This window comes from Thermochaetoides thermophila (assembly GCF_000221225.1).
Source record: "Thermochaetoides thermophila DSM 1495 unplaced genomic scaffold scf7180000011818, whole genome shotgun sequence".
Taxonomy (NCBI): domain Eukaryota; kingdom Fungi; phylum Ascomycota; class Sordariomycetes; order Sordariales; family Chaetomiaceae; genus Thermochaetoides; species Thermochaetoides thermophila.
The window spans coordinates 1,481,731-1,508,491 of record NW_006383034.1 but is presented as its reverse complement, the minus strand read 5'-3'; the positions used below and the strand labels follow the sequence as shown (position 1 = coordinate 1,508,491).

The 26,761-nt window shown below is 52.4% G+C and overlaps 6 protein-coding genes across 6 annotated transcripts; 2 read left to right on the top strand and 4 right to left on the bottom strand.

Annotated features, from left to right (window-relative positions):
• Positions 1–3,840: 3,840 nt before the first annotated feature.
• CTHT_0044260 (uncharacterized protein) lies at positions 3,841–6,038 on the bottom strand (the record flags this gene model as incomplete). The annotated part of the gene is made up of 3 exons (XM_006694755.1): positions 3,841–3,994; positions 4,058–4,468; positions 4,522–6,038. The coding sequence occupies 3 exons, from the start codon at positions 6,036–6,038 to the stop codon at positions 3,841–3,843; spliced, it is 2,082 nt and encodes a 693-aa protein (XP_006694818.1).
• Positions 6,039–10,756: 4,718 nt separating this feature from the next.
• Positions 10,757–12,273, bottom strand: CTHT_0044250 (uncharacterized protein; the record flags this gene model as incomplete). Its single annotated transcript, XM_006694754.1, has 4 exons — positions 10,757–11,100; positions 11,154–11,310; positions 11,371–12,207; positions 12,262–12,273. 4 exons carry the CDS (start codon positions 12,271–12,273, stop codon positions 10,757–10,759), a joined length of 1,350 nt encoding a protein of 449 aa, XP_006694817.1.
• Positions 12,274–13,333: 1,060 nt separating this feature from the next.
• CTHT_0044240 (uncharacterized protein) lies at positions 13,334–14,901 on the bottom strand (the record flags this gene model as incomplete). Its single annotated transcript, XM_006694753.1, has 2 exons — positions 13,334–14,822; positions 14,885–14,901. The coding sequence occupies 2 exons, from the start codon at positions 14,899–14,901 to the stop codon at positions 13,334–13,336; spliced, it is 1,506 nt and encodes a 501-aa protein (XP_006694816.1).
• Positions 14,902–16,201: 1,300 nt separating this feature from the next.
• On the top strand, positions 16,202–20,248 carry CTHT_0044230 (uncharacterized protein; the record flags this gene model as incomplete). The annotated part of the gene is made up of 4 exons (XM_006694752.1): positions 16,202–16,413; positions 16,480–16,547; positions 16,611–18,704; positions 18,759–20,248. 4 exons carry the CDS (start codon positions 16,202–16,204, stop codon positions 20,246–20,248), a joined length of 3,864 nt encoding a protein of 1,287 aa, XP_006694815.1.
• A 643-nt stretch (positions 20,249–20,891) lies between these two features.
• On the bottom strand, positions 20,892–22,840 carry CTHT_0044220 (T-complex protein 1 epsilon subunit-like protein; the record flags this gene model as incomplete). The annotated part of the gene is made up of 5 exons (XM_006694751.1): positions 20,892–21,350; positions 21,403–22,519; positions 22,595–22,643; positions 22,737–22,754; positions 22,828–22,840. The coding sequence occupies 5 exons, from the start codon at positions 22,838–22,840 to the stop codon at positions 20,892–20,894; spliced, it is 1,656 nt and encodes a 551-aa protein (XP_006694814.1).
• A 771-nt stretch (positions 22,841–23,611) lies between these two features.
• On the top strand, positions 23,612–26,088 carry CTHT_0044210 (putative elongation factor; the record flags this gene model as incomplete). The annotated part of the gene is made up of 2 exons (XM_006694750.1): positions 23,612–24,614; positions 24,671–26,088. 2 exons carry the CDS (start codon positions 23,612–23,614, stop codon positions 26,086–26,088), a joined length of 2,421 nt encoding a protein of 806 aa, XP_006694813.1.
• Positions 26,089–26,761: the final 673 nt, after the last annotated feature.

The window sequence follows — 26,761 nt, the reverse complement described above, 5'->3', positions numbered from 1 at the left end:
TCTTGTTGCAGGCATCACCATCACACCGGTCGAGCAGAGATTAGTTGATTTGAACCTCTGCATGTCCCAAGCGATGTCTGAACGCCGGAGTCCGGTTCGACAACAACCCCCCCCTTCGTCTTCGGCGTCGAACGTCACTGAACACTCCATCATGATCCTGTCATTTCCCCTCAACAACACCCCGCACTACTTGCCCAAGCTTATCCATAAAGCTCTAGCGCAGTGCCCCAGCCGCAAAATTCCGTCATCATGTTCAGGTCTGGGCGCGGCAGCTATCAGCTAACCACCCCCCCCCCGCGCTGCGCTCCACGTGGACCCCTGTCTCTTCCCCGCCTTTGAGCATTTAACTCCTAACAAATACTTACGCAGCGGGGGTTCCAGGCTGACGATGAGCTTCTCAACCTTAACTCCGTGCTTTCGGCTCTTGAGCCGCGAACTTCAGCGAATTGCGAACTATGAGGCAAACGAAAAAGCCCAATCATATCACATAGTTGCATCACGTTTTCCACCTTTGCTGCGCCTAATGTGGAGCTCTTAGTCAAGGTAACGCGCGCTTGTTAGTGTATAAGCATATGTAGGGCATGGCAAGGCTCGCGATGAACTTCATGCAGCCTCTCCACAGAGAGTGAGGGATGTTGACGAAGATGCTATCACCACCGGAAGGAATATTAGCTTGAGCAGTTTTCTTTTTGCATGAATTGGGACTCGGGGCCGAATTCTGTTCCGGGTTCTTACGAGCTGTGATGACCTTGCAGGTGGGCATGTCTGTGGCCGCGCTCTGTGGCTGCGCCGTGACAACGTCTGGACTTGTACCGTTTGGAATCCTCAGTGCGTGACAGGCAAAAGCAGTCGAGAAAGGACTGAAACGGACTTCAGCCTACCCAAATGGACGACTAAACGGTTGGGGTTATGCAAGCTTCTTCCCCGGTATACATAGTGTATGTGGTGGCACATACCCCCCACTATCTACTCGGAACAAGTGCCGCAGCGCGGGGTGATCGTGATGGAGATACGCCATCTTTACTCACTGGCTGCCAGGAAGTCAGAGGTTCTAGTTGTGCCGAACACGGACGGGTCTTGGTCACTGATCCCTTTGTTCTCACCTTTGAACTTTGGCAAGCTATGCCCGTGTCCTTTCGTCTCAAGTCCACAACAGAATGGTCACTTTCTGCTTGTGGACGTTGGACGGCAGGTAGAAGCTATTGGGTGAAAGGAGAGTCGTGAAATACACAAACGTGTCCATGTCAGTAATACTATGAAGAAGCTCCCCCAAAAGTTTGCCGGATGTACTACAATATGCAAAACTAGGTACAAGGCACAGTTTTAGACGGCATGTTACCCAACAACATGATCCCAGTACACTATCATGCGATGTTTCACCACCGCACAACAATGATTGACACTTTCTAGAGGGACGAGCACATGACTAGCACACAAGCATGCGGTGGAACACTGCCTTAGATTCCACCAGGCAAGATGATGGTCTTTAAAGTTCTAGATACACTTGTCACATACCTCTTGCACTCTTTGAAACTGGCCCTCAGGCTCAATAGGGTATAGGGTCTTATTTCTGAGTTTTCTGTAATGTGTATAAGCCATCCAAGTGACTAGGAGAGAAGCTAAAGGATTCCTGCGCCATATGTATAGGACCTTTGTTGTGGCGTGAGGTTTCATCAGCCGCTAAAAGACCTGCTTTTTTAGCTCAAAAACAATTGATTATGGTTCCTCACTATTGACTGTCAAAGTATGAGGTCGGAGTAGCGCAGCGAGTCAGGCCTTGATCAACAGCGCTAGATGATGCTTCGAAACTTGGTCAGTCATGGTGAAGCGGACTGGAGCTTTTTGTTCATTAAATAATTATCATTAAGTTTGATTTTCCCCAAAGACATAAATGATCCGCAAAAGTCCATGTCAAAGCTGCTCTCGTTGGCTGTGAAACTGCGAAGATGCTCACTGCTGGCGCAAGCGCTCGCCTAGCCACACGCTCGCATCTCAATATTCATACTGTCCAGGACTTGCTGGTGTTGACCTTTGACCGCGACGTATGTATAGCGCAAGTTCAGCAGAAACCATCCTGCAGATGTACAGGTACGCAACCGCGAAAGCCATCGGCATTTGTCAACAGAAAGATGACAGCTGGTCACAGCAACCGGCCTCTGACAGCTGTGATCGCTGGGTCGTAGGCGGCGCAGCCATGGACAGTGATCACGGGGTCAGATCTGAAACTTTAATACCATGGGTGCCTGGGCGCTAAGACGATTCACTTGTTAGTTTGGCTAGCCGAACGCTAATTGGCATCCAGCTATGATCTGACAAGAGAAGTCTTGATTTTGTATGGATGGAGGATCAATCATTGAAGATGGAGTGTTGATTCAAGATACGAACGAGATCAACTCTTCCAATGTGTTCCAGGGGATCGAGTTCCTGCAGATTGCCAGCCCTACTGTGATGTCCGTGAGCCTTTTTGTGAAACGCGACCCCTGTTAGCTGCGGGGTGTGTTGATCAGGCCAACGGCAGGTCAACGCTCAATCGACACGTCCTAAGCAAACTTTAGGCGTTGTTTCTTTCTAAGTACTTATTTGGATAATGAAAAAAAAAAAAACTCCTAATAGCCTCAACGAAGAAAGCTCCAAACTGATGCTCACCAAACGCAGAGCTCAGACACCAATACAGCCCATCTCCCCTAAACATGGACCACCCATCACAGCTTCAGCCAATCAAAGCACCCCCTCATACCAAGCTATGCACCAAAAGGGAAAGGTAACGATACGCCAGGCTCTTCCCCCGTCATGGCAGCTGATCTCTCATGTTCTGGAAACATGAGTTGGAATCACAGCCACCAGTGAATTGACAGGATGGAGATGGCGATCTGGCGCCGCTAGCAAGGCTCACTGACACAGCGCTAAGTTAGTCTGAGCATAGAGTTTAACAGTTCTAAGGCTTGCAGGCCTGCAGCTGGAGAAGTGGAAATCGGTCTGTTGGATGGATGGAGATGTCAGGATTAGCTGGCTCCCTCCACAGCGTTATTCCGGGAGCGTTGAACAAAAGGAAATGGCTTGAACAAGGAATCTGATACAGTAAAGAGATGACAGGGACAGCGTTTGGCGAATGCGAAGATACGACGTTAGTGGCAGCTATCTGATCACCGGACAGCCCGAAGACGGTTATCACGGCTGTCGTTTCCCAATTCTGCGCCGGTGAAGGTCCTGTTTCAGGGATCAGACCTGTCGTGAAGAGCTTGATAATTTTCTGCCGGATTGTGAACCAGAGCCAAGTCGATCTATCACGGCTGTTCCTGAACATTATACCCAGCATCTTACTATCAAAACCTATCTGTGAAATCGCCGTGGTATCCACAGCATGGTCAACGATGCACAACCCATTGATCCCATCAAACCCCTTCCTTGTAACCTCTCCCAACCCAGGGGGGATGACCAACGCTACTGGAGCCATGTTCGCACTCTAGATGCCAATGCAGGTTGGGCTAGTGACAGGTAACATGGCTCAATCCTCCTTCTCCTTACGTCTACAATGCCAACTTCATCAATTCCGCATATTGTTGAAGCTGCTCTAAAGGGACGCCCCTCTTGTGATTGTTTGTAGGCAAGGTGTGAGCGTGGTCGACGGGACTTGGATATTACAGATTACCACTCTGTAACAGTGATATTGCTCTTGATGTTAACAATGAATGTCAAGGGTATCATCCACAAAGAGAATCCATAAGGCTGTCGTTGATAGATCCAAGAGCATGTTGGACGTCGTGACGAGGCATGGATTGGCTGAGGCCTGGCTGATAGATACCCAGAAACTATAACCAGGTTGTGAGATTAGTTGGGACTTCAATCATCCTTATCCTTATCCTTCTTTGCCGGTCCTATCCTCTTATACTTCCTTGGGTCATTCCTTCTCATCAGCCTCTGATCTCTAGTACCTTTCCCACCTTCCCAGTACCCCTTTCCTCTGCGTCCAATGACGCTTCTGCCACAGAATTGACTAGCCACTGCGGTCAGTATCGATACTATGATCTCAGAGTTAGGGATAGAAAGCTGCACATACCAGCTCTCTGGACGATAATTCTGCTCCCTCGAGCAATACCCACACACCATGCGATTCGCCCATTCATTGATATGATCCTCACCGGCGTCATGGCACCGATCGCAGGGATAAACTTTTCCACAGCAGGAGAACCGGAACCAACGATAACTGCGCCGATAGTGTGAGCAAGTTCCTTTGTTGGGAAGAGGCTCGCCTGCGTGCAGGCCGAGCTTCTCTTGTCTGCGACGGGGGCCTGTAGTAGGAGGAAGGTTTCCTCGAAGGCCAGGGGCATAGGCCAGGAACTTGACGTCCGGTAGCTTAAAGGTGAAACGAGCATGGCACTCGCGGCAAACGTTGGTAGTGGCATCACCGCGAACAGCGACTAGCCCTGGAGATGCGGTTGAACAGCTACCGCATGTAGGGATAAAGGTGCTGAATAAGGGTTAGTGAGAAGATGTCGGGGTGTATTAGCAGATGAGGCTGACCTTGGAAGGAGATCGGCCACAGTACAAGCTGTGGCATCGATAAATCCGGCACGGGTTGAGTTTTGATGGATAAGCTCTGGACGAAAGCGGACAGTGAAAGGAGTTCCACACTTTTTGCAGCTGCTCTGTTTCTCTAGACCGCCCTTCAAACCGGTAATCTCGTTCACAGTCTTGCAGCGATCACACTTGATAGCCAGATTGAGTATGGCAACCTGCAAAAGTTCAATATTGTAGAGCTCAACCGACGGGAATGACATCGCTGTACCAAGTTCTGCTGTTTGTGTCGACATATTCAATACAGCACCTTCCTGCTGGCCAACGACCGGAACACCGCTGTCTTCACTGTCGCCCTCATCATCCGAAGAACCCTCGTCGGAGAAGTCAGAGCCGTCACTTCTATCCTCTAGCAGCCACTCCGGCGGACGAGGTATGACATGGACGTGACCCTTCCCTATCTGAAAAGTAGACGAGTGCTCTGCCCCCTTTGCTTCGCGGTCTGCTTCGGCAGGCTGCTCAATTGGCGCTTCGAGTTTCGGGGCAGGAAGATTCTGGGCCTGCTTCGCCAAAACGTGCATATTCTGTGCAAGAAAGTTCAGATGGGCCATTAACGTCATCTGTTTCTTCTCAGCGGCCTTTTGGCAAAAAAGTTCCTCCAGCGGCTCGGCAATCTCAGAGCTAACATTGTTCAGGAGTATCCTCAACGATTGTAGCGGGTAGAGCAAGGGAATGATGAGCTGGACAGATTGAACTGACCGAAGCCCAACCGGCAGGTCGTCCCTGCGTCTTGGCTCCAGAGGGAGAGTGTATATGATGCCATCCGATGACTTCTGGTAGGCCGGGAACCGACTCATTCGCGCTTCAAGTTGCCTAACCTCCTGAGCACGGCGGGCCTTAGCTTCTGCAATCTGATCCTTAGAGAACGGCTCCTCAGGGACATATCGTGGCCGGGCTGGTAGTGGAGGAGGGTTAACGGCCGGTTCTTGTGGTTGCTTCTCCCTCTTTGGGGTTGACTCAGAATCTTGAGGCCGAGCATCCTTGAAGATGGTCAACTTAATCGTCTCGGCCTTCTGCTCCGAGAGCAAAGACTCCAGACGACGGTCGAGGGCATTAGTCAGGGCAAGAAGAGTTGCGCCCCGTTTCTCCTCAACTAGCTTGTCCCACCCTTTCTCGATATTGATAGCGAAGCCTCGTGGAATTTCCTTGTTTCTGACATGTAGTGTTGGTGGCTGCTTGGGATACGCCTCGGGAACATGAAGGTCACACTCCAAATGGTCGAGGTCGTAAGGGAAGTCAGGGTCCGAAGGAGTCAGGCTGAATTGGAGAGAGAGATCTCCATTATCAAGAGTTGTTTCCTTAGGGGAAAACCGACGCCTCAGCTGGTCGAGCTGGTACGTTCTTGTGTCCTTCACTTGGCGTTCTGGAACGGGTCTTGCTACGACACGTGATGACGGCGCCTCTCTCACCGCCTGCCTGCTGCTTCGTTGAGCTTCTCCTCCCCGCGTTCTGATCGGAATCATGGGTTAGATAAGAGATTCAGTCTCACAATTATACAGTGCACTATGATGTGAGTGCAAAGCCAGTATTTGCGGACTGTAGGATGTTGACTGCGCTCGAATGTTTGATGTTCCTCGCACTTATTAAACCTTTTGCTTTGTTTGAGCGCCGTCGCTGAAATTAGCAACTCGGCGAATCCAACACCGACACGGGCCCTACCTTTAAAGCCTGTACTCTCCAAATCAGAAAGATTTTGCTTTGACGATGAGAAATTCTACACACAACATGTGTGTCTCGGGCAAGCAGTGGCGGCGTGACTCATTATGAATCTGTTCATCGAAGTTGCCAGCATGAAAACAAGTGGGGCAACCCTTGGCCGCAATGCACGGACCATATCAGAGAGCGATAAGATCTGATTGGGTGAGGCAAGGTGAAGCTCGGTGAACTTAGCATCATCACTGTAGGTCTGTTCTTTTTGCTGAGCACACTGTTGAAATACTGATCCGGAACGGCTTGCACCTGGAAGCTTCCATTCAAGGACTATCCATTGACACTTCAAACCACAGCCATCCTCACAAAAGTTCTGGAATGAATAACTACAGTAAGTTCAGAGCCTCTATCCCTCCATGCCGATGAAACAACATGGGAAGGTCCCTTTAAATTGAACCCAACAAATAGAGGGGGCGATAGATGCTGGAAGTGTGGCCAAAGGTCAACCTTGATAAAAAAAAGGCCTAAGAGATGGTCATCAAAGCGCTAATCAATTCTTCTGCTCAACATTCATGGTAATATAATGTAAGGGTGCGCCATATCTTCGGCTATTGATGTCTTTATGATCTCACCAGAAGTTAAGTGTTTGCGTTATGCCGTGTCTTCTTTGTCTAATGTTGTAGGCACCAGCATATCTAATGACGGAAGAATTGGAAAAAAGATATATTCCCGAGGAATTCAATGCAAGAGAAAGAATGGCATGGGACTATCTCCAGCACACCGATATGTCTAGAGGGTGTGAGATTATAGTATTTACATTCTCAGGCTATTTATTATTCCAATGTTGAAGGGTCAGTCATCGGGACGTGACCCGAACCAGTGGCACCAGGACTCTTCAAACTATGAGCAGCTCCCAAATACAGCAGCGTGCTCTGCAAAAAGCGGCGTGTGAACCTATTCTTGCAAAAAAACCCGAATAAATGGGATTACTGAGAACTATCGTTATAAGATAGCCCGAAGCGAAAACATCTTCCAAGACTTGAGTTGATATCTTAGTATTCTAGCCAAGTTCTAGCAAACTCGGCGCGATCTGAGGCCAACAAGCATGGGTAGACATTGGCCATGCTGCCGGAGCCGGCAGTATCATGATATTTGGTGCTTAGATCAGCGACGATGCTATGAAATGTGCACCATGCAAGCCATCACAGGGCTTAGAGCCTGTATCAAGCATGTATGTCGTATGGTGAGCGCCATGCAGCTCAACATGCAGTCGGCCAAGGGCCCGCTTTAGCAGACATGCTACCTGTGGCTGAAGAGTCAGGGCTAGATAATCGAAGTGCAATCCATGGTAGAGGAGACAGTTGAAGCAACCATGGGGGTATGCATTGGACAGATAACATCAACCTCAAGTCTTGATACCACCCTACTTGTCACGATACAGCCATCTTGATTCCTAGATGGTCTCTGTACTCTCGACACGAACAGTCGTAACAAGAGCCAGGCAGCAAGATCTCATCATCCACAAACAGCATCATCTTCAGGACCATGAACCATCGTTGATACGTTATGGAATCACAGCCAATCCATGGGGCTGAGACTCAGCAACGGCTATTCCAGGAAGCAATCACAAGCTGTCAGGTGCGCAGGGCGAGGCTGAAGAGCTCACAGAGTGCATCTCTCTTCAGCCAGTTGGCAACGACGGTACAGCGCGAAAGACGAGTCAGCAGACCGACAGCCAATGTTGGGCAAAAAACCCCGATGCAGCAGCCAAGGCCCGGCAGTTATCGAAACGCATGAAAGGCCCAGCTGGAGCAGATCCGCGAGGTCAGATCAGGTCAGAACCGGTCGCGCGGGTGTGAGATTTCAAGGAGCGACCTCAAGCAGTCAACTTTTCATTCGCAAACCATTGTCGTTAATGGCTGGGGGGTTCGCTTGGTGTCGACAATCGTCGTCAAGGAGGGGAAGTTACGAAGGTGAAGGAAGGACCCCGCACCAATCGAGGGCGACGACAAGGACGAGTGAGCTGCCACGTCAAAGGCCCAAGATGGGTCATGACCTTCCCTCCCGCGCGGGTTGAGAAAGTGAGAGGTTGGTCTGGTTGGGCGTCAATCCGCACTTGTGACTGGACCTCAACGCTTGTTGAGAGATCTCCGAATGCGAAGAGAGGGAGACGCAGCGCTGCAAATGATGACGATGAGGCACGTGAGTCGTGACGTTCAGCTCCATGGAGGCTCCGGAGTCCTGGATATCATCGGAGATTTTGGTCTAACCTCAACTATGAGAGAGTGCCTCGCTTCGATGCGATACGCAGATGGCGCTGAGGACAGCCAGGAATTGGTCAACTGAGCTACATTTGCATCTCGAGACGCGTGCGGCGAAAATCGCCAGCTAATCGGGTAGTGTACAAGCGCATCCCGCTTGCTGCTATGTGCCGACTTCGAGCGGCGCATTTCCGGTTGAGGCAGCTCAGCCACGCGGGGTGGTCGTTTTTCTGGGCTTACCTGCTTTGAGGGTTGATGAGTTGGCAACCGGCGATGGCACTGATGGCGGTTAAAGGGGCCAGATGACCAGCAGGAGTTTCCCCAGGACAGCGTGTGTTTAAGTGGCTAATCCCAGGTTTGGGGCAATAGGTTTAAAGCATTGAGCTTCGGAACGGGAAGCGGAGGGGGAGTGCGACGAGGGCACAGGGTGGGGGGTGACGCGCGGGGCGGAAGGGAATGCGGGACGGCCAACCGGCCGACGCTCATGTGATGTTGAAGAGTATGTCACCGACGCCAAACACGTCGCTCAGACCATTTACAAGGCCGCAAAAGTCCCTGAAAACTTCAAAGGGAAATTTATTGGATTTTTATATCCGTATTTTGTGCCTTGAGGTCTGTGTGATTTGGAGCTGGACAATTAGGATAGCGTATGGAAAGAGTTCAGGAACCAACCCCTCAATCACAATCACAAGCTGATGAGGAAGTTTATTAGCCGCAGCAGGCTCTGCGCTCCCAGAGAGCAGTTACATGCAGCAGAGACTGACCTCCGCAGCGAGAATTACAGGCCAGTCTCTTCGCGACGTATTTTTCTGTTACTCTTTCCATGTACTTCTCACGAAGATCTTGGTCATTTTCCAAATATCAGGTAGTTATTTTTATCGACTTGGGGTCATTTGCTGGAAAAATCTGAGGCTGAGATTACAGATGGCTATTTGCAGAAGAAACTAATGGCTGGGAAGCTCTTCCTCGACAGCTTTCGAAGGGCACTAATTAGAGATCTAAGTAGCATAAACAATGTTTTAGCAAGCGCTGCCCGTTTTTGCGTATAAGCGCCCTCCGTTTTCCCTTCCGTTTTACTGGCATCAAGGTTAAAAAATGATTTTATTGATTTCATTAAAATTTTACGTCCACCTACACGGCGAGGTCAGGAACCCTTACGCAACCTCACACTTTTGATCTACCCCCCCGTCTTTTGACGCCTCAACCAGCAATGACGCCCACCTTCAAACAACGCACTTGTTTGCTTCCCACCATCACAGACCAGACAATGTAACCACCTTCGTTACCACTGCGACCCCTCAAGCGACCCCGTGTCTCACAACGTGGACTGCTTCCGGACGCTTCATGGGATCCAGCTGATGCTGGATCTCGGGGTCTGGAATTTTCTGCATTATGGGATGCATTATCGCTGTCTAGGGCCCGTAGCCTCTCACGATTTCACACCCACAGAGCCTTTACTTGGTTGTTGGATTGTACGTGACCGTGTAAGCCCGGGGTAGGTATCCGTACTCAGTACCGGTGAAGTAAATCTCTCACCCTCGAAGTTCCGCCCGAGAGTCTGTCCTCGGAATCTACCAACATCGTTATTGAATCGGTCCATTTCTGACGAAGGCCAGGCTAAGCTGCCTCGATCAGACCGAGTAAACTGCCGAAGGCGGGACAAACAAACTGGGAAACTGCAAGAGAGAGGAGTCAAACTTCCAATCGCAACGTTTGATTCCCTGCTGGTCGATCTGCTCCATTTTATCGGGGACAATGGCTTTCGTCAGAGGTAAAGTAGGTCATGGTACGGATGCGTGGTATGGTGTCATACAAACGACTCAGGGAGTAACCAGTACAAACCAAGCTTGGGAAGTTTTGTAACCCTTGTGTTAAGGGGACCGACGAGACCAACCAACGCGTTTGGTCCGGAGATGACTTGGACAGATTTTGTGACGCAAACAACCAACAATCGCAAACGGCAACGGTTGAAATATTCATGAAGCTCAGATGACAGAGGTCCCAGAAGCAGGTGCCGATCACCAGCTAAAGACGACGTTTCCCAGACGTCCACATCACCATCCATTGCCATGATCATTAAGCACCCCTGGCTAAGTGATGATTTGTCCTATCACCCCTGAGCATAAGATACCAATAATGAGACAGGAAATCCAAATTGCGCACAAAACGCTGATGAAAATGAGCCATCACAAACCCTACTTATTGTCATGATCCTCTTCCGCTTTCTTGAAGACCCCCCCCTTAACTCTATTCACTCCCAATCCACCCCCTCAATCCTTCCCATCCATCAACACAGCATTCCGATCCGCAAACGGGTTATTCTCATCATCATCCTCACTCACATAATCCTCATCATCTGACACCGGTGCCCGCTGTACCGGCCGGGCTGGCAGCCTGGGCGGACTAGCCATCAGCGCAAAAGGCTTGGTCGCGGCGCTGGGGCGGGGAGGGGGCGGTGGACGTGTTGGAGATTGGGACGAGTGTGAGTTGAGGGAAAGACCGGCCATGGAAGACGTGATATTGGAGGGGCTTGTCGGGCGATGTGAAGACGGAGAGGAGGGAGATGCGGGGTCTTTGCCCTTCTCTCTCTCACGCTGGGCCTTTTCCGTGGCCACTTGACTTGTGTTAGCCTGAAAAACAGGGGTATCATGAGGAGAAGGTACACACATCGATAGAGATGGGCCTGCTCGGCAAGTTCATCATCAGAGTCACTGTCGGCATCGATGGAGCGATCGAGCTGCTCGAAGGTCATAAGCGCAGTGACAAGCTCGTCGTTGGCGTGCAGCAGACTCCCAAGCCACTGCTCAGAGTTGACAAGATGGATCTAAGAAACTGTGAGCCGAGCTCATGGCTAAACCAAAGAGAACGACTTGGGGATACTCACATATCGCAAAATCTGACGCCTCAACTTTTTGCATTGCTCAAACCGTTGAACCGCTACCGGGTTCTCCGAGATGCGTTCCTTCTCACGATTAATAGTCTGCAGGGTGTTCATCAAGTTTGTCGCAGCAATCGAGGCCTCGGCAATAGCTGCCTTCATCTTATCCTGCTCAGCCTCAAGGTCGAAGGGCTTGCTCTTGCTCCGCTTCCTCCTCTCCTTCTCCTTCTTCTTGGCCTCCTTAGGGTCAACGGCAAACGACTGGATTACACCCGTTATAGGCGGGTTGCTGAGTGACGAGTGCCTGGAGTGAGGGGACCTTGTGGAGGAGGAGGGCCCGGCCTTGTTGCTATCATCCTCATCGTCCTCGCCAAAGGGGTTTTCAGTCTCCTTGAGTACCTTTGACTTCTCCTGGGTCACAACCTGCTTCCGCCGGGGCAGCTCCCTGTAGAGATTCGCGACCTGTTCCATGCCACGCACACCCTTATACTGCAAGGCCCAGCTGCGGAACAACTCGTCGCACTTCTTCCTCACTTCCGGATCAGAGAGGGCAGCAGTGCCACAAAAGCGCAAGCGCTCCAGCAGGGCCTCGTCGGCAAATTCGCGCTGGAAGCGTGGGCCGGCGTTCTGGATGAGCCCATCAAGGAGGGTCAAGGCACGAAGCTGACGGTGCAGATTGCCATACTTGAGCTTCTTTCGGATTGCACGGGACGCCTCTTGGGGGCCTAGTGGTTGTAGGTTGATAACCTCGACCAACTCAGGCAAGCCACTCAGGTCATCGATTGGGATAGTTTCTCCCGTCAGTCGCTCAATGGTGACTGTCACGGCCGTGTAAGGTTTTTTCTGTGGGACTGTTTAGTGGCATCCCCGAAGCACAGAGATGGGAATGGTGGTTACCTGTGAAAACATGGCGACCGTTGAACTTGCTTCAGTGCTTCGCCTCAGTGGTCAGATGGTAAGCGATTTGAACGGTTCTACCGTGAATCCTGGGATTGCAAAGCCCAGAGCTCTGTTTGCGTGTTCGGGATCAGTTTAGCCCTTTGCCGGCAACGAAATTGGTGTTGTGTCCAGAAACTGCACACGTCACACAGCCTGCTTATAATAGGGTGGTGCTAGGGAAAGCTGTGCAACGAAAGACAGGGAGGGGGCCTGGGGGAAGCCTAAGGAGAATTCTGAGAAATTGACTGAGCTCGATCTCGGCGGCGAGGGTTCCTGGAATGGCGTTCTTCGAAGTTCAGAGGCAAGTACTGTGCTCTCAACCAATGGACCTCACTTGTCGGCATCAGCTGTCAGCCGGGCTGGTGTTGATGTTGGTGGTTGCCGAGTGCGATAAGATAAAGCAGCCGCGGGGTAACTACAGGACGGCTTGCTTTGTGGGCTGGTTATTGGCCCCACAGACTAGAGGACAGGTTTGTTATCAAATCAATGAGTCGAATTTGATCCAGTTTCCTAGATATTGAATATTTCCCCTTCAAAGATGAGCATCACAACAAAGGATGTTGTTGATACGCCGATGATGAGACAAGTCACAAGATGTGATGCTCACGCCAAGTCGCACCATGGCCGCTGCCCCGCCACCCCGCTACAAGTTTCGAGCGGGAACGTCAGCCTCAGCTTGGGACAGCACAAACAGTAGGCCTTGGCAAAGCTTGCCAGCTGTCAAAGAAACTATGACAGCTGTTCAGGAAGTAAAGGCAGGCCGTCAGCGTCGCCCCTGAAATGAAGATAAATAAAAATGGTCCAAATCAAAAACAACTTGCATTTTGGTCACTCAACTCAGCTCATGCAGTTGCTATCCGGCCTCTGTCTATGATAATTCTTGATGTAAGGAGTCATGCCGATGCCAACAAATCAGAGGTTTTTTGATGATCGCAGGATCAAGCTAGTCAAATCAGCAGCTTCCTATCAGCACACAACACAAGCCCATAGCGCCTGCTGAACCGCCCAGGCCAAGTCTCAAGCAAACTCCTTAACGCAGATACGTCGAAGGGTGCTTTGCCTTCTCTTTGATCGCCACCTGGCTGTGCATCCACCATTTGCTGTCGCGGTTCTTCCACTCCTCCTTCTTGCCCTTCTGGACAATACCACGGACGCGCGGGTCCGACATGGTCGTGACGCCAAGGCCCTTAATATCCCTCGGGACCAGGGCCCGAGTGCGGGTGCGGCCACGCTCCGGCTCCTCCCCATCCACATCCATACGATTTTCCCGCTCGGCAGCCTCGATGGCCAACCGCTCGGCCCGCTCCTCCGGCGTTGGGTAGTGGTACAGATTCTGCCGGTAGTACCGTGCCAATGAGCGGTGGCCGACTGACTTGCCGCTGGGCAAGTGTAATTCATACTCGTCGTAGTAAACGGCATGTGTACGTTTTGAGGGAGCGTGAATGCCGTCTGCCTCGCGGTGTGCCTTCTTGTTCTCGCGTGAGTGATGTGGGTGCTTGCCCAATCTCTCATACTGGTGGTAGTGACCCTCAGCAGGCACCGCATGAAGGTCGTCGGTATCGAGTGAGGAGGCGTCGCTGTCTGTCTCCCAGCCCTCTTCATCCTCCATTACTTCGTCGCCGTTCTCGTCCACAACCTTGCTCTCACGCTTAGCACCAAGCCTGACGCCACCATCTTCCTCACCCTTATCCTCCTCTTCAGTCTCCCAATCCCCATCGGAGTAAGTACTCCGGAAGTCGTAGAATTCACCGATCTCTAGCTGCTCTTCCTCAGTAGTGTACGGTATGTGATAATGGCTCTTGTCTCGCATATGTGTTTGTATCGCGAACACGTTCACCTTCATTTTCCCGCAAGTTAGGCACTCATTGTACCGGAACACCTTCTCCCACAGGTGCTTGAGCAGGCCTTCAAGGTCCACCAAATACTGCTTCTCTGGGATGAACATGCCATGGATGCGCTCCATGTGGCTGGCGTTCAACTGCGGCGTCGGCGATTCGTAATTGCAGAACACACATGTCGTGGCCGACGGTGTAAGAGCCTCAGGCTTGGGAGTGGTAGTGGGAGTTTCCTCCATTTGTGCATCTGTCTTGGACTGTTCTTCGACGGCTGGTTGAGGAGCAGAGGGCCGTTTGATAGGCGATGCTGTGTCATGTATAGATGCGTTCTTGATGCCCTCAACCACCTCGCTGAACTCCTCCTCAGCCTCTGAATCCACGACTGAGTCTGCTCGCGCCGGCTCGCCAAGTGAGAATGACATGGAGCTGACATCATCATCGACCTTATTGTTGGCCGGCCTCCTTGCCGCAGCCGCAGCTTTGGACTTGTGCTTCGTGCTGCTCAGATGGTTCCTGAACGAGTTTTCGCTGTAGTATGTCTTCTGGCACACCTCGCAAGTCTTCTCAAATCCAGCCTTGTCCGCCTGCGCTGTGGTAGCAGCGCGAGCCTGCAAAACCTTCTCGGTGAAGACCTCAGATGAAATAGGGGGCAGCGAAGCGACACGGCGCTTGAGGTTGTAACGGCTGAGAGGAGTGTGAGTTGCTGCTTTCTAAACATCTGGGGGAAGATCAACCGAAAAACTCACTGCCAGTCACTGCGCATATGCCCTCTCTGGAGTTCACTATTGCGAAATGCCACCTGGCAAGTGTTGCAGGTATATGGATGCGAGGGCACCTCTGTGGGGGCCCGACTCCCAGCGATGGTTGCCATTGTTATGCAGATGGGTTAGCAGCAATCAATGAAGCAGTCCCTTCTGAGATGTGGGAGGATGGGAACGAAAGGCAGCGCCGACTGAGTTCAAGAGATGAAGGGATCTGCTCCAGTCGGCCAGTTGGAAGGTGTCGGCTGAGGATGGACACAGATGGTCGCTATAAAGAAAACCCGACTGGCGTCGGCGCAATGCTGAATAATACACGGCAGCTAGCAGCCCGTCGATTGTGGTGACCAAAAACTTGGAAGCTGTCAAACTGTTGGTGCAAATTTCTGGTGGCGGTTTGACGGCGGGGTCAAGGTTGTTAAAAGCGACTGTGGACGTCACAACTGGCTTGGCATGTGCAACAAGCCCTGCCGTTGGCCGGCTCCGCTGCAAGATCGGATCCAGTCTAACACAGTTTAACACCGAGGGTTAGGGTCTCAGTTTTCAGCCTCAGATCCATTGACAGACTCATCAGGTCGTCAGGAACTATGCAGTTCTCTCATTGTGAAGATCCTTATCAAGATACAATCCATTGCTTGCATCTATCAAAAGGAACAAAATAGGGAAAATATCAGTTCCCATGCTTCAGACTCCAACCTGAACCTTAAGCACTCATTCACACTGGTTGACTCATCGCTTGGGAACTCCCACAGTTTGGTAGCCCGACCCACTTCCGATCTTGGCGTGCCAAGCCTTATATGTGGAGCTCATGGGTCCCGGTGCTCTAGTGGTGCAGTGCAGGGCTCCTATCCAGAAGGCCTCAAGCTGGAGTCGTGGTGGGCGCCATGCCTGCGGCATCATTTCCAACCGCAGCCTGCAGCACTAACAAGTAACAACAGCCTGCCCGCCGGACTGCGAACGCGGTGTTCTGACGACATCTTAAAGGCGCCACGGAGGAGTCCAATTCATCCGATCCTGTGGCAACGGAACTGCATAAGCCGCAGGCTTCCTTCGCTTCAATCGAAATAATCAACGGCGTCTCGCTCCCCGCCACGACCATCACAACCCAACACCTTGTGGACCTGGAGTCCCAAAACTTGAAGCTCTAGAACGAGAAGCCCTCGCGCTGGATCTCGCATTCTGCTTCTAGGTTCGAGTTGCCTCTATTGGCTCGCAGTTTCACTGTCAGCCAGACGTCCCTGCGTCCCACGCGTCAGCATCTGCGGATATCATCTCTCCCATCTCCATGTCATGACCCGTGACGCCATGCGGCCAGCCAGTGCCTGCAGCCATCGGAGCAGTCATACTGATGACCCTGACCTGCTGGCCGGGCTCTGGGAGCATGCTCGCTTTGCCCGGTTGCCCCGAGATGCACCCAGCGAGCTGAAGGAGCTGGTTGAGGATATCGACAACCCCAAGCGCGTTTATGCCATACACAAGGCCAGTCGCCGTCACAACTTCCAGCTCCTTGTCCAAAAGTATGTCCGCTGGGTCCTGTATTGCTTGTAAATGTAGAGCGCGCTCGCTAACTGTTACCTGCGCAGATACATCGTCCAGCTCCGCGAAGGCTGTGGTGCTGAGCACTGTTCGACTCCGACCTGTTTTACTTGTCGTAAGCGCGTGGCTGGCCGCGCACCTATTCGCAGATACAATACTACAAGCGCACGAACTTTAGCTTTACACCTTGCAAGCCAGGACAATCCTGAGAGTGGACTATGTCCTTCTCTACGACCACCTAAAGGGCCTCCTGCTGCCCTCAACTCTCTCACCATAACACCCATATCTAAGCCGCGCATGCGTGATGACCGCGTCTCCACTTCGTCGCCAAAGTCCCACAGCCGTTCAGTGTCGCCTAAGGCTAGTGCTAGCAATGCTATCCTATCTACAAGTTCATGCTCTCACATAGAGACCCAAGAGGCCACCGGACCACAAATTAGACAAGATTTCCCCCAGGGGATCGCAATTTCGGAGAGGCCTGTTAGCAAAGACCATCGGTCCTTTGCTGCCAACGTATTTGGAACTGTAGCATTTAAAATGCTGGAATGGCTGACGCCGGCTGCGATTGACGACATGTCGCGCAGGGTGCGGGCTCTTCAGGGCGATCGGAAGTCTGACGAGTCCTCAAGGGTTAGTAGGACGGAACAGAGTAGCAAGACCGGCAACGAGCAACAAAAGCAGCGTCAAACATTACAGGCTGCTCCTCCTGGTTCTCAGGGACATGCCACCAGAGACCAAGCTGGGACCGGGACTGGAAGAGCGGAGTTGGACTCCCAAGGGGTGAAGGAGAGTCCACCGTCATCACAGCCCCAGCCACAACAGCAGCTGGAGGGCCATCCGTCATCCCGCACAGCATCACAGCGCCGTAACTCTAATGCTAAAGTCCGGACATCGTCGGGGCCACGACCTAAACGACAATTATCGATCGATCCTTATCTCCAGGACACATCTGCAGACGATACGTTTGCGGGACTTCTGAAGTCTCCCCGGACAACTAACGGGTCAGCAGACAAGACTTCTCGAAATCCTAAGGCGACAGGATCTAGTCTTTCTAGACCTATCTCGCAGCTCTCCTCAGCGGGATTCTTCGACGATGTCTCCCTCGAGAAGATGCCGGCGCCGAAGGCCCTCGAACTCAAGTCAAGAGGCGCCAGGGGTCAGCCTGACTCCGGAAAGATAAGCGAATCCAGCAGCCCCAGGGACTCTGCTTCTGCAAAGAGGACTTCTTCCGATCGGTTTGGCAGCAACGGGTCCGACGATGCTGTTGGTCAGGAGGTGGAGTCGGATGACGAGAATATCCTTCCTCAGACGCTCTCCCGGTTAAACCCGGAGGTTATTGACTTCATCTGCGATATCATCCAAGAGGATGGTACCGCTGAAAAGCACGTGTTTGAACCGCCTACCATTGCGCGATTCCACAATTGGCCAACAGGAAAAGGAAAGGTGCTGAGGCGGAAGCGTCGTCCTGGTCGCATCTATGACCCCGACCTCAAGCTAGAATGGAAGCTATTCGTCGAGCAGAGCCTGTTCTATGTGTTGAGCGACCCTCACCTCTTGCTCAAATCGTTCACGAAGAAAGGCCAGCTCTACGACTCCCAAACTCTGTGGTATTGCATGCTTCGCATGACCCGTATCATGCCGAGCGTTGTCTTCCACAGCTTATGGTTGGCCGCCTCCAGTCTATTTGCGCCCCCTAAGGCGCTCCAGTCGTTGAGGTCTCCTACGACCAAACTTTTCCCCAAGAACGAGCCTGCGCTTTCCAACCAAGATGCAGGGCGTCTCTTGTCAATCTGTTTCCACGCCCTTATTGCCGCCGCCCCTTTAGTTCAAGATAGCCGAATTATCCAGGACATGTCGAGAATTAGGTCGCAGGGCCTGGCTGTGGCAGCAGGCAGACAGCCGGTAGAACTCTGTCTTCAGTACGAGGATGCTTTTACCGATAGCCTTGCTCTGCGGTTGGCGCGAAGGCTCTTTGCAGCCATTACCTCTCGCCGAGACTTCAACGAGCTCATCACATCCAACAGTGAGAGCGACGAGCCAGAAGACCAGCAAGATGTTCTGGCACCACTCTTCTCTCAGCTCGACTTCCTGAATGTCGACGCCGTCTACGTGCTGGATTTCTCAGTCCCAGACCGCGCCGTTCATGAAACCCGTGTCCCAGTGCTTCTCCTTGAGTGGGCTAGGACCGTCATGATCAATGAGTGGAATGGCTCTCCTGAAGTTCCCGGAAACGGTCCCTTCGGCGGGGCTCTTGCACTGATAGACGCAATGTGTAAGTTATCCCAGGGCTACGCAGGCAGGTGTCCGAAAGCTAACAACTGTATAGACAAGAGACGCCATGATTTGCTCCTTGCAGACGGCCAGTTCCTGTCTGAATACTTTGCCGAACGCTTGGACACGGTTCATATGCCCGTCGCGTGGCTGGGTCATGAGTCGACGCGCCACAAACTGCACCTCCTGGACTTTCCATACATTTTCAGGGATTCGAGTCTTGTGTCATACTTCCGGTCCATCAATTTCTCCCGCATGAACCAGTCTCACGAGGAGGCTAGCGCGTGGCACAGGAAGCTCGAGTTCATCGCCCCTCGTTCCGGCTTGGGTCAGCATCACAAGGAAGAAATCACTGAACGTCTGTCCTCCGCGGCGAGCAAGTACTTAATTTTGCAGATACGACGTAACCATGTCATTGAGGATGCCTTTGACCAGTTGTGGCGGCGAGAGGAACGTGAGCTCCTCAGGCCTCTGAAGGTCCACTTGGGTGAAGCTGATGGCGAGGAGGGGTTCGATTCTGGCGGCGTCCAGCAGGAGTTCTTTAGGTTAGCCATTGCAGAGGCACTGAACCCCGACTACGGTGCCTTCACAGTGGACGAACGGACCCGTATGACTTGGTTCGTCCCTGGCTCCATGGTGGATGAGTGGAAGTTTGAGTTGGTTGGCCTGCTTGTGTCTCTAGCCGTCTACAACGGCCTTACTCTTCCCGTGACCTTCCCTAGAGCTCTTTACCGGAAACTTCTCGGCGAGCCGGTCACAGAGCTACATCATATCGCTGATGGCTGGCCCGACCTAGCGAGTGGCTTAACAGCTCTCCTGGAGTGGGACGAAAAGGACGGCCTCGTTGAAGACGTCTTCGCCCGTACATACGAGTTCTCGGTTTCTGTAATGGGCCAGCACATCACGCGCGAGATGAAACCGCCCGGCAGGGACGACGAGTGGCCGCAGTTCCCCAAGACCGCTCACCAATCGTCCTCGCGCCCAGCTCCTCACGAGGGCAACCCTCCGGAAGATTCCACGCCTCTTGTCACAGCCGCTAATCGCAACGCGTACGTCTCTGATTACATCCGCTACCTGACCGACGTCTCAGTCCGACCTCAATTCGAGGCCTTTGCACGCGGCTTCCGCACTTGTCTGCATCCAAAGTCACTCTCCCTGCTGACCCCGTCCCTCCTCCAGTCCCTTGTCGAGGGCGTCCAGGAGATCGACATCTCTGAGCTGCGCCGCTACGCGCGGTACGTCGGCTGGGACGCATCGCACCGCACAGTGCGCGACTTCTGGAGCATTGTCAAGAAGTACGACAATAACATGAAGCGGAAGCTGCTCGAGTTTGTAACCGCCTCGGATCGCCTGCCTGTCGGAGGGATTAAGAATCTCATGTTTGTCGTGCAGAGGAACGGCGAGGAGAATGACCCGGCAGGTAGGCTGCCGACCAGCTATACATGCTATGGTACATTGTTGCTGCCGGAGTATAAGGATAAGGAGATGTTGAGGGAGAGGTTGGCAATGGCGCTGGAGAATGCACAGGGCTTCGGGTTTGCTTAATTTGGCTGTGGGAGGTCTGGGTCTGGATGGTTTGGGCCAAGGGGGGGGTGGGTTCGGTCAGGGATGATTGGGACATTGGACACTAGGGATGGTAAGGGGAAACTGAATTTGTTTCCTCTTCCTTATGTTTTAGTAGGGAACCATTTCGCTTCTATCTCCCGGGCTTGGACGTAGGCTCTCAAGTCTTAGTCATGTACATAGCTTGTGCGTTTCTGGAACTTACAGTTAAAGCCCAGCGCAGTCGGCAATGCGTTTATCCTTACAAATATCCCTAGATGCTGGGTCGGGTGGATTGCTTGCTGGTTAGTCTTGCCTTCTGGTGTTGAAAAGAATCCTCTAAAGCAGTAATATTTTGATGGGATGTTGCTCTGGTGCTGGCACTTATCCACAAGCGGACCCGCGGGGTGCCCTGACCTATTTGCTGCTGGAGATTGCCAAAGAATGGTCTGCTATTTGGGGAGAATGCAATCGCCTATGAAAAGACTAAAGGGATTGGAATTACAGTTTGTTTGACTTGGCTAGGGCCGACAACCAGCAATTTCACTCGCCAGCCTACATCGCCATGCCGTTTATCCACGCCAAGATATATCCATCTACATTTACACAACCACTGACTCATTTTATCTATCTGCCTACGCCGCACTTAAAATTCCTCCTCACCAGATCCGGACACAATGACATTGTTGACCTTGAGCACCATGCGGCACAGCTGGGTTGCCAGCATCAGCTGCTGCTTCTTACCGATGAGCGGGTCAATGACAAACGCCTCCTTCATGTTGTTCTTGCCAGTACCCATGCAGTCAACACCGACACGGCCACGGGCGGCCGGATCCTTGACCTGCTGGCTCTTGATCTCGGCCAGAGTGGCAATGGGATTTAGACCACTGTTCTCGGCCAGAGTCATTGGGATGGTGTCGAGAGCCTCGGCGAACGCGCGCATCGCGTACTGTTCTAAGCCGGGAGTCTTAACAGCCGCATCCTCGACGGCCAGGCTGCAGGCGACCTCGGCAGAGCCGCCGCCATAGACAACGCGGTTGTCGCGTACCAGGTTTCGCACAACGCAGAGAGCATCGTGCAGCGAGCGCTTGGCTTCGTCGATGATCTGTAGGGGTGGTTAGATGAGATATAGGGTCTTGGGTGTGAAGGATACTTACCATCTTGTTGCTACCCCGGACGAAAACGGTGACAGCCCGAGTATTGGCACACTCCTCGATGACAAGCATCTTCTCCCGGGTCGTACCGAAGGTGATTTCCCGAACAAGACCGGCAGTACCAAGCTTCTCAGGTCTGAGGTCCTCGAAGCGCGGCACAATCCGGCCGTTGGTAGCGATGGCAATCAGCTCAATCTCAGGGCCACCAACCCACCTGACGGCAGGGAGGTTGTTCTGAAGGAGCAGGTGATTTGCCTCATCATCAAAACCCCATTGGCAAATGGCAAGGTTCGCGCCGGCATCCTTTATTTGCTGGATCATCTCAACGAACTTCTCTCGCTCATAGTTCTGCAACTTTTTGAACTCTTCCACGGTGCTGATCTCGAGCTTGTGCTTTGTCTTCGGCTTGGGCGGCTCAAAGGCACACGTCAGGATTGCGATCTTGGCGTCGCGAACCTCTGAGGGCATCTGGGGATGGGAGAAGTCTTTGTCGATGATAACGCCCTTGACGAGCATCGTGTCCTCGAGCGAACCGCCGACCTTGCCATCCACCTTGATCAGGTCGAAGTCAACATCTTTGCGCTCCAGATCGGCAACTGACAGGACAGCATCAACCGCAATCTTGGCGAACTGGTCATGAGCCTTCGAGACGATCTTGCTGCCCAAGCTTGTCCTCGCCACCTTGATGAGGTTCTCCGTGTTCTCCCTGTCGAACTCAATCACGTCTGAGATCCTGTCTAGCTCAGCGCAGGCAATATCGCAAGCCTGGTCGTAACCATCGGCAATACGGATGGGATGGATGCCCTTATCGATTAGCTCTGCTGCCTGTTCCAGCAGAGCGCCGGCCAGGACAACGACGCCGGTGGTGCCGTCCCCAATTTCATCATCTTGTGATTTTGACAGCTCAACCAGCAGCTTAGCAACATGGTTCGTAATCTCCATTTGCTGAAGAATGGTAGCGCCATCGTTTGTTACTGTGATATCGCCGTCGGGGGAGATGAGGATCTTGTCGAGACCGCGGGGTCCTAGTGATGTCTTGATAATGTTGGCGACGGTGCGGGCGGCGAGGATGTGGGCTTTGACAGCTTCATTGCCATGCTGGCGCTTCTTCTTTCCCTGACTGAGAGAGGGGTCAGCATCGAGGGGGTAGTGTTAACGGGAGAAGGTTCTGGAGAGACGACGAGGGGGTACCGACTCTCTGACAACGATGAAGGGCCGCCCCTGCTCGTCCTTCATCACCGTCGCTGTTGCACATGTAAGTCAGCATGCTTGATGAAGTAGGAAGACGGCGACGGTGAGCGAATGGGCATGACAGGTCGGAGAGAGGATGTCGTTACCGTTGGACAGGTCGATATCTGGGTACCAACCGTTAGCCAGCTTCAAATCTCTGCGGGGCAGGCAGGGGGCGTAGTGGGAAGCTGGACATACTCATGGAACCCATTTTGGCGGCGCCTATTTGTGTTTCTCAAGAAATGCAGGCGTGGTATGGAAGAAACCGATGAAGTCTCTAGAGGTCAAAGTTTGGGAAGGGACTGGAGTTGGGAGACAGGCACGGGCGGATTTGATTCCCCACTGTTAGAAGGTACGCGACAGCAGGGACTGGTCGCTAGTCACTGTCGTCAAAGCTTCCATAGAGCCCAAAAAATTAAGGCGCCCCTCTGGCCAGGACTACGCTAGGTGGAGACAGAAGGCGGCGGATTGTGGCAGAATCATGACCAGCTACCCCGCGCTGTGGCTCACCGCCTTCCTTTGCTGTATGATAACAAGGCACCAGCTTGGGCCAGCTGGGTTGGATGGAGGGGCAGAACCCCACCATATGCTCGCATCCACATCCGTATGTTGAGTGACTCCAGGGACCTATGAGCTCCAACTCGCAATTGAGGGTGCCATCATAAGTCACAACTACACCTGCGACAACAACGACAAGATTCAGGGGTAGTGAAATCTCTGGCGTTGACTGGTTCTTAATTTTACCCAGCGCTGGCGAAGTTGCGTCGTTCCCCAGCGTCAGCTACTTGCCGATTACCCGTCCTGCCCGACCCCTTGCTATTAAAACCTGCTTGATTACCGCTGTTGATCCAGATCTCCTCGTTCGACTCGCTTAAATACCGTATCTCCTGGTCTCCTCTCAGCTCGCGATCAGCACTTTGAATTACCAGCTCAAAGCATCGATCAAGGCGCTTCTGTGGCCAACTATTCGCACAAGTCCAAGATGTCGCGGCACCGAAATGTCAAAAACCTGGATATCGAGGATGGGCTGGATGACTACGATTATTCCGCAGAAGAGGAGGAGGATGACTTGAGCCCCGAGGATCGCGCCATGATGGCCCGCGGAGTCGCCGAGGTTCAGGCTGCTCTTGGTGTTGAAGCGGGCAAGGTCACAGTGGCTCAGATTGAGGAATCGCTCTGGTACTACTATTACGACGTCGAAAAGACAGTTAACTACCTCATCAAGAAGTACATCAATCCTCCAGCACCGAAGAAAAAGCCGCCTCCCCCTCAGCAGCCCAATGGTGAGTTCGCCACTTCTGTCTTTGCTCCCGGCATGCCCATCTCTCCCCAACCCCGACAGTCCCTGGCCTCGCTGTTTTGGGATATGCCGTGGGGAAACATCCCGAAGCACCGGGAAACCACATTTATTCCTCCCCATGTGCCCCGGGGTGGGCTTCTCGGAGGTTCAGGAGCGGCTCCCAAGATGTCTAAATTGCAAGCGCTGGCGGCGGCAAGAAAGAAAAAGGCCGAAGAAAAGAAAGCCGGTGAGAAGAAGGCTGAGGAGAGGGCCGCTGCCGACGTGGAACAAGCACAGTCTAAGTTAAAGGAGCTGTCGGTCAACGAAACAACGACAACTTCCTCCAGGGGAACTGCGTCCATGGCTGGAGCTTTTGGAAGGCGGCTCAAAACAGCACAGTCGGCTGCGCAAGGTCGTGTGCCCTTGGCCGCCAATGAGCCTGGTCTGACGGGTTCATCGATACCCTCCTTGTCAACATCAGCGACTCCGTCAACGCTATCACTGTCAGAAGATAACCGTCCAATCGACAAGGCTCCTCAATCCTCATTTGCACAAACTCTCTTCGCCTCCCCCTTAGAAAAGGACTCCAGCCGCAAGCGCAAGCTGCCTGAGTACTTTGCGCTATACCCAGACTTGCCCCAGTCGGTCATCGACGCCTTCTCCAAGCCTAGTCCGGATGATATTGTTCTTCAGGCCCAAGCGAAAGGTTCGCGCATGGGGAAGAGCGCACGCTAACGCAGACACTAATAGTCTCCGTAACAGCTGGAAAGAAGAATGCCGCTCCCGCCCAACCCAAGAAGAAGTCGACAGCGACAGCACTGTCTACGAAACAAGCATCAGCAGCCCAAGTGACCGACAAAGTCAGCGAACTTAAAATTAGTGATGCGGTGCTTCCCAAAAGCAGAAACCTCGATGTTCCAGCTGAGTATACTAAGAGTCAACAGAAAAAGAGCGCCAGTTTTGTCGTCGTCGGCCATGTGGACTCTGGCAAGAGTACTATGATGGGTCGGCTTCTACTCGATCTCAAGATAGTGAACGAACGAGCAGTTGACAAGCTGCGCAAGGAAGCTGAGATTATAGGCAAGGGTTCATTTGCGCTTGCCTGGGTCATGGACTCTCGTGAGGATGAGAGAGCTCATGGTGTAACCATCGACATTGCGATGAACCGTTTCGAAACAGAGAGGATGTCTTTTCTCATTCTCGACGCACCTGGTCACCGAGACTACATCCCGAACATGATCGCAGGGGCCAGTCAAGCAGATTTCGCAATTCTCGTCATCGATGCCAAAGAGGGTAATTTTGAAGCCGGCCTCAGGGGTCAAACCTATGAACACATCATTCTGCTCCGGAGCATGGGCGTCTTCCGCCTGATCGTGGCCATCAACAAGCTTGATATGGTCAACTGGTCCCGTGAGCGTTTTGAAGAAATCAAAGATCAGATCACGGGTTTCTTCAAACGCCTCGGTTTTCAACTTGACAAGATCGCCTTTGTTCCTGTCTCTGCCCTCAAGGGTGATAACATCGTTAACCGCTCCACTGACCCAGCAGCATCATGGTACGCTGGACGCACTCTCATTCAGGAGCTGGAAGCTTCTGACCCTAAACCGCGCGAGCTGAGAAAGCCACTACGTATGATTATCTCAGAGGTCTACAGCACCATGCAGTCCCCCGTAACAATCTTGGGCCGCCTGGAACAAGGTTGTGTCCAAGTCGGCGAGAAGCTGCTGCTTCTGCCAGCGAACCAAATGGCATATGTCAAAGCTATCAACACCAATGGTGGCGAGCCGGTCGACTGGGCCGTCGCGGGCCAACATGCCGAGATCGCCTTAGACGGCATCATCCAGGAATATGTCTCGATTGGTGACGTTGTCTGTGATCCCAACCATCCAGTCAAGGTGATGAAGGAGTTCACCATGAAGGCTCTCGCCTGGGACATGTTTTGGCCCATGCCTGTCGATGTGCATCGCGGCAGGCTGCACGCCTCAGGGAAGGTTACGAAGTTGGTTGCCGTGCTAGATCGAGCTACGGGCGCAGTGACCAAGAAGTTTCCTCAGGCCATTAGGAAGGGCCAGGTTGCGCGCATTAAGGTTGAAGTCCAGGACACGGTTCCGTTGGAAGCTGGTCAGAGAGTGGTGTTGCGGAGAGGTGGTGAGACTGTGGCTGCTGGGCTGTTGGAGTAAGGGGTCAGGAAGGCTATATAGTGTCTAGGACTGGAAGCTACTTGCTTGGCCAGAATGATGTGATCTTAGAGTGCTCCCCTGATGTGGCTTTATGAAGGGCTTTGACACTGTCGGCTTTTACATGAAAAAGCCTGATGAACGAACTTCAGTCTCAACACCATGTTTCCCTCTTCTCCTGCTCAAGGAATACTGGTGGACACTTGAATGCTTAGCGATCTACGTGTCATCTTTTCTTAATGGCCGGTTACTGTGTCTTTTTATTAGGTTTATGGACATAGAAATATTGCCACCGTTCCCTAAACCCCTTGGTGGCTTATTCCAGTACTTTATAAGTATGGACAGGCTAGTGTAGGTAAGTCTCAGGCAAAGCATGCCGTGTACATTTAGGACCAATCATTACCATCCTTGCATTTTGTGCAGAGTCACGAAGGGAAGTTTTTTGTGTCAAAACAGCCAGTTAGTACATGACTGATGATTAGGACGGATGCGTAGAGTCATATACCATAGCTACGGAACCGTGATACGGGAGGATTAATTCCAGTTGATCAACATTGGCTGGACTGCGTGCATGCTCTGTAGCCATGGGAAGGTCCATTGATTCTTTGAAAAGGCCACTCTGGCAGAAACAAAGGGGGCAACATGTACAGCAGTCCCATTGCGAGGCATCCATGCT